Source organism: Nanorana parkeri, unplaced genomic scaffold (assembly GCF_000935625.1).
Source record: "Nanorana parkeri isolate BGI_ZX_2015 unplaced genomic scaffold, ASM93562v1 scaffold4471, whole genome shotgun sequence".
NCBI classification, from domain to species: domain Eukaryota; kingdom Metazoa; phylum Chordata; class Amphibia; order Anura; family Dicroglossidae; genus Nanorana; species Nanorana parkeri.
The window spans coordinates 7,293-13,260 of record NW_017310733.1 but is presented as its reverse complement, the minus strand read 5'-3'; the positions used below and the strand labels follow the sequence as shown (position 1 = coordinate 13,260).

The 5,968-nt window shown below is 60.6% G+C and overlaps 1 protein-coding gene across 1 annotated transcript in view; it reads right to left on the bottom strand.

The window, feature by feature from the left end:
- Window positions 1-3: 3 nt before the first annotated feature.
- The window catches only part of LOC108803924 (immunoglobulin superfamily member 2-like), a gene marked incomplete at both ends in the record, with an annotated part of 13,142 nt that continues 7,177 nt past the window's right edge, over window positions 4-5,968 (bottom strand). Inside the window, 8 exons of the mRNA XM_018575712.1 lie at window positions 4-251; window positions 442-965; window positions 1,085-1,184; window positions 1,303-1,695; window positions 2,024-2,323; window positions 2,487-2,879; window positions 3,338-3,742; window positions 5,317-5,715. Of these exons, the coding sequence (XP_018431214.1) occupies window positions 4-251; window positions 442-965; window positions 1,085-1,184; window positions 1,303-1,695; window positions 2,024-2,323; window positions 2,487-2,879; window positions 3,338-3,742; window positions 5,317-5,715 (2,762 nt within the window). The remainder of the gene's footprint in view (window positions 252-441; window positions 966-1,084; window positions 1,185-1,302; window positions 1,696-2,023; window positions 2,324-2,486; window positions 2,880-3,337; window positions 3,743-5,316; window positions 5,716-5,968) is intronic.

The following is a 5,968-nucleotide window of genomic DNA, read 5'->3' as shown; positions in this document are numbered from 1 at the left end:
CAGGTGGAAGGTCAGCTCTGATGGACGCTCGTACTGGAGCCTGTCTTTCTTCTCCTGGGGATAAGTAAACTCCCCCGCGTGGTTGACGGCGAAGAGTAGCGTGTGCGGGGCCACGGGGCCCCCAGCCTTCCACCAGGAGATGGACAGGAGAGAGCTGGGCAAGGACACTGCAAGCACTTGGCAGGGGAGGGTGATGGTGGACTGTTGTGGCACCAAAAGTGCTAAATCTGTGCGGTTCAGACTCAGGCGATCTGCGGGGGAGGAACAAAACCATGATCAAGGAGAACTCCTCCCACACCAATGACACGCCCCCAACCCGGCCTCCAAACCCGCCCCTCAGGTTCTGACTGCCGGATACATGTGCATACATTTCAGTTTCTGCCCCCCCATGTGTCCTCCCCCCAGTTGTTACCCACTGAGAAGGTAAGAGTGCCCACATACCAGGCAGGGTGACCGAGATCTCCAGGAACCCGGACTGGTCAGACGCGGTCATCTTCCATTCCCCGTCCTGCAGCCGCCATTCCTCCACCCGACAGAAGTATCTGCCCCCGTCCATGCGCCCGGCGCTCTGCAGAACAAGGCTGTAATTCCCTCGCCTGGGAACCACCATACGTAGGCGTCCGTCCTTGTACTCCGTCACCCCGTCCCGATCGGACCGGTACAGGAGCCGAGGAGGACTGAAGTCCCACCCCTGCCGAAACCAGGAGATGGAGAGGAGCGATGAAGGACTGGGCTCCGCCTCCAGGGGGCAGGGCAGAACCAGGTCCTCCTCCAGCTTGACGGAAGAGCTGACGTTCTGCTTAGGAAGCTTCAGGGTCTGATCTGGAAGAAGACAGAAGAAGGTGCAGTGAGCAATGGGGGAGGAGTCAAGAGATGCCGCTGTGTGTCCATCAATAAACCTGGACTGAAGGGGGACAGCCATGCTGGAGGAACCGAGGACACAACACACAGACACAGATCGCCCCCTGGTGGAGGAACCGAGGACACAACACACAGACACAGATCGCCCCCTGGTGGAGGAACCGAGGACACAACACACAGACACAGATCGCCCCCTGCTGGAGGAACCGAGGACACAACACACAGATCGCCCCCTGCTGGAGGAACCGAGGACACAACACACAGACACGGATCTCCCCCTGGTGGAGGAACCGAGGACACAACACACAGACACGGATCGCCCCCTGGTGGAGGAACCGAGGAGACAACCTTATTCTCCCAGCCAGTTATGTATGTTGGATGTCAGTGATGATGTCATGCTGTTATAGAAGAGACAACATATACCGTAGCGTGTTATCTTACCAGAGGCAGCGAATGTGATCTGGGTGTCCCCGGATATTCTCTCCCCCACTTGGATCCAGTTGCCCGTCTCCTCTTGTAGCCATTCCTGCACCGCGCAGTGGAAGCCCCCCATGTCCCCGAGGCCCGGTCTGAGGATTCGCAGGGAGAAGGAGTCCGCGGGGGACTGCCGACTCATAAAGCGGGGGCGGGATGATGGATCCTGGATGGTCACGCCCCCGTGGTCCACTCTAAGTACCTCCACCTGGGAAGCAGATGATGGCGGACGAAAGAACCATGTGACGCTGAGGTCGGTGCCGGGGGTTCGTTCCGAGATCTTGCAGGTGACCGCAGCCTCGTCCTGTCCCGTGGTCAGTACCAGCGCGCGGGAGGTGGAGTCCAGTCTCAGCTTCGTGTCTGGAAGAGAAGGAGAGGTCAGCGTCAGCCATCATGGTTCTCTAAGGGCTGTACGAGTCCAGCTCTGTATGCTAAAGAGGACCTGTCAGCATATGAATATGGGGAGTGCTGACACCTTCTGAAATGGAACACAGCATGCAGCCAGTGAAGGCCAAACACCCGTCCTGATACTTTCCCCAAGTCATTGACTCTGTGACATGTAGAGGAACTCCTCATTGGATGTCCCGCCCCCGGAAGGGATATGGCGTACCTGGCAGTGGAAGGGATATGACGTACCTGGCAGTGGAAGGGCTATGGCGTACCTGGCAGTGGAAGGGATATGGCGTACCTGGCAGCGGAAGGGATATGGCGTACCTGGCAGCGGAAGGGATATGGCGTACCTTACACAGACACAGATCGCCCCCTGGTGGAGGAACCGAGGACACAACACACAGACACAGATCGCCCCCTGGTGGAGGAACCGAGGACACAACACACAGACACAGATCGCCCCCTGGTGGAGGAACCGAGGACACAACACACAGACACAGATCGCCCCCTGGTGGAGGAACCGAGGACACAACACACAGACACAGATCGCCCCCTGGTGGAGGAACCGAGGACACAACACACAGACACGGATCTCCCCCTGGTGGAGGAACCGAGGACACAACACACAGACACGGATCGCCCCCTGGTGGAGGAACCGAGGAGACAACCTTATTCTCCCAGCCAGTTATGTATGTTGGATGTCAGTGATGATGTCATGCTGTTATAGAAGAGACAACATATACCGTAGCGTGTTATCTTACCAGAGGCAGCGAATGTGATCTGGGTGTCCCCGGATATTCTCTCCCCCACTTGGATCCAGTTGCCCGTCTCCTCTTGTAGCCATTCCTGCACCGCGCAGTGGAAGCCCCCCATGTCCCCGAGGCCCGGTCTGAGGATTCGCAGGGAGAAGGAGTCCGCGGGGGACTGCCGACTCATAAAGCGGGGGCGGGATGATGGATCCTGGATGGTCACGCCCCCGTGGTCCACTCTAAGTACCTCCACCTGGGAAGCAGATGATGGCGGACGAAAGAACCATGTGACGCTGAGGTCGGTGCCGGGGGTTCGTTCCGAGATCTTGCAGGTGACCGCAGCCTCGTCCTGTCCCGTGGTCAGTACCAGCGCGCGGGAGGTGGAGTCCAGTCTCAGCTTCGTGTCTGGAAGAGAAGGAGAGGTCAGCGTCAGCCATCATGGTTCTCTAAGGGCTGTACGAGTCCAGCTCTGTATGCTAAAGAGGACCTGTCAGCATATGAATATGGGGAGTGCTGACACCTTCTGAAATGGAACACAGCATGCAGCCAGTGAAGGCCAAACACCCGTCCTGATACTTTCCCCAAGTCATTGACTCTGTGACACGTAGAGGAACTCCTCATTGGATGTCCCGCCCCCGGAAGGGATATGGCGTACCTGGCAGTGGAAGGGATATGGCGTACCTGGCAGTGGAAGGGATATGGCGTACCTGGCAGTGGAAGGGATATGGCGTACCTGGCAGTGGAAGGGATATGGCGTACCTGGCAGTGGAAGGGATATGGCGTACCTGGCAGTGGAAGGGATATGGCGTACCTGGCAGTGGAAGGGATATGGCGTACCTGGCAGTGGAAGGGATATGGCGTACCTGGCAGCTGGACCTTCATAGTGACATCACTGGAGGAGACGGTGGCCAGCGTCACCCCGCTGCGGGCGGCCAGGATTGTGACGGCGCACCGATAGGTTCCGCTCTGCTGCAGCCGCTGGACTCGGTGGACCTGCAGGATGGAATTGTTGGCAGAGAGAGAGATCTGCGTTTTCCCCTTGAAGCTGGGATACGAATCTCCCCACACCAGCTCCCCGTTACCGGGCCCCTGGACCAGGCTCTGGAAGGGCCCCTGCCGGTCAGACTCAGGCTGAAAGAACCAGGACCAGACGAGGCGCCGCCGGTCCCTCAGCGTGAAATCTGCTTTGGCGTGGCAGTAGAGACTGGCTGTGCTACCCAAGGTGGGCTTCGAGTTCCGCGTCATGAGTGAGACTTTGACGGTCGAGTCTGCGGAGAGAAGAAAGACAATGACCAACATTCCCCCCATTGTACAGACCCGGGGATGGTGGGGGCCCCTCATAATGGGCACAGGGGTGGGGGGGGCCCCTCATAAGGGGCACAGCGGGTGTACAGACCCCGGAACTCAGCACAGGGATGGGGGGGGCTCCTCATAATGGGCACAGGGGTGGGGGGGGCCCCTCATAAGGGGCACAGCGGGTGTACAGACCCCGGAACTCAGCACAGGGATGGGGGGGGCTCCTCATAATGGGCACAGGGGTGGGGGGGGCCCCTCATAAGGGGCACAGCGGGTGTACAGACCCCGGAACTCAGCACAGGGATGGGGGGGGCTCCTCATAATGGGCACAGGGGTGGGGGGGGCCCCTCATAAGGGGCACAGCGGGTGTACAGACCCCGGAACTCAGCACAGGGATGGGGGGGGCTCCTCATAATGGGCACAGGGGTGGGGGGGGCCCCTCATAAGGGGCACAGCGGGTGTACAGACCCCGGAACTCAGCACAGGGATGGGGGGGGCTCCTCATAATGGGCACAGGGGTGGGGGGGGCCCCTCATAAGGGGCACAGCGGGTGTACAGACCCCGGAACTCAGCACAGGGATGGGGGGGGCTCCTCATAATGGGCACAGGGGTGGGGGGGGCCCCTCATAAGGGGCACAGCGGGTGTACAGACCCCGGAACTCAGCACAGGGATGGGGGGGGCTCCTCATAATGGGCACAGGGGTGGGGGGGGCCCCTCATAAGGGGCACAGCGGGTGTACAGACCCCGGAACTCAGCACAGGGATGGGGGGGGCTCCTCATAATGGGCACAGGGGTGGGGGGGGCCCCTCATAAGGGGCACAGCGGGTGTACAGACCCCGGAACTCAGCACAGGGATGGGGGGGGCTCCTCATAATGGGCACAGGGGTGGGGGGGGCCCCTCATAAGGGGCACAGCGGGTGTACAGACCCCGGAACTCAGCACAGGGATGGGGGGGGCTCCTCATAATGGGCACAGGGGTGGGGGGGGCCCCTCATAAGGGGCACAGCGGGTGTACAGACCCCGGAACTCAGCACAGGGATGGGGGGGGCTCCTCATAATGGGCACAGGGGTGGGGGGGGCCCCTCATAAGGGGCACAGCGGGTGTACAGACCCCGGAACTCAGCACAGGGATGGGGGGGGCTCCTCATAATGGGCACAGGGGTGGGGGGGGCCCCTCATAAGGGGCACAGCGGGTGTACAGACCCCGGAACTCAGCACAGGGATGGGGGGGGCTCCTCATAATGGGCACAGGGGTGGGGGGGGCCCCTCATAAGGGGCACAGCGGGTGTACAGACCCCGGAACTCAGCACAGGGATGGGGGGGGCTCCTCATAATGGGCACAGGGGTGGGGGGGGCCCCTCATAAGGGGCACAGCGGGTGTACAGACCCCGGAACTCAGCACAGGGATGGGGGGGGCTCCTCATAATGGGCACAGGGGTGGGGGGGGCCCCTCATAAGGGGCACAGCGGGGGTACAGACCCTGGAACTCAGCACAGGGATGGGGGGGGCTCCTCATAATGGATTTGTCTCCGCAGAGATTCTTACCCAGACGTCGGATATCAGTCTGGACCCCGTTGCTCTCGGTGGTGACATTCGTCCCGTCTCCATTGGAGTCATGCGTTCCTTCGGCGTAGCGGCAGAAATATTCTCCACCATCACTTTGCGTCACCTCGTCCATCCTGAGCACGAAGAGCCCGGAATCCGCCTTCTCAGCCAGCAGACGCGCCTCATTGTGTCTCTGCCTGTAATCTGCTCCGATCTCCAGCCGACCATCCTGCAGCAATGACACGACATGCGTCCTTTCCCCTGACACCGCCCTGCGGAACCATCCAAGAGAAGCCGGGGAGGAGGATGACGCAGAGACCCGACAGTGAAACGCCACCGAATCTCCTTCATAGGGCTGAGGGGGGACGGCCGTCAGTGAGATCTCAGGAGTGCGGAACTCTACAACGCAACAAAGTCCAATTTATATCAATACAATCTAACGATATGATACTAAAACAAGAAACCTCCATGCGTCCGAGCCTGGCCCTCCATCATCGGCCCCCAGCATGGCCCTCCATCATCAGCCCCCAGCCTGGCCCTCCATCATCGGCCCCCAGCATGGCCCTCCATCATCAGCCCCCAGCCTGGCCCTCCATCATCGGCCCCCAGCATGGCCCTCCATCATCAGCCCCCAGCCTGGCCCTCCATCATC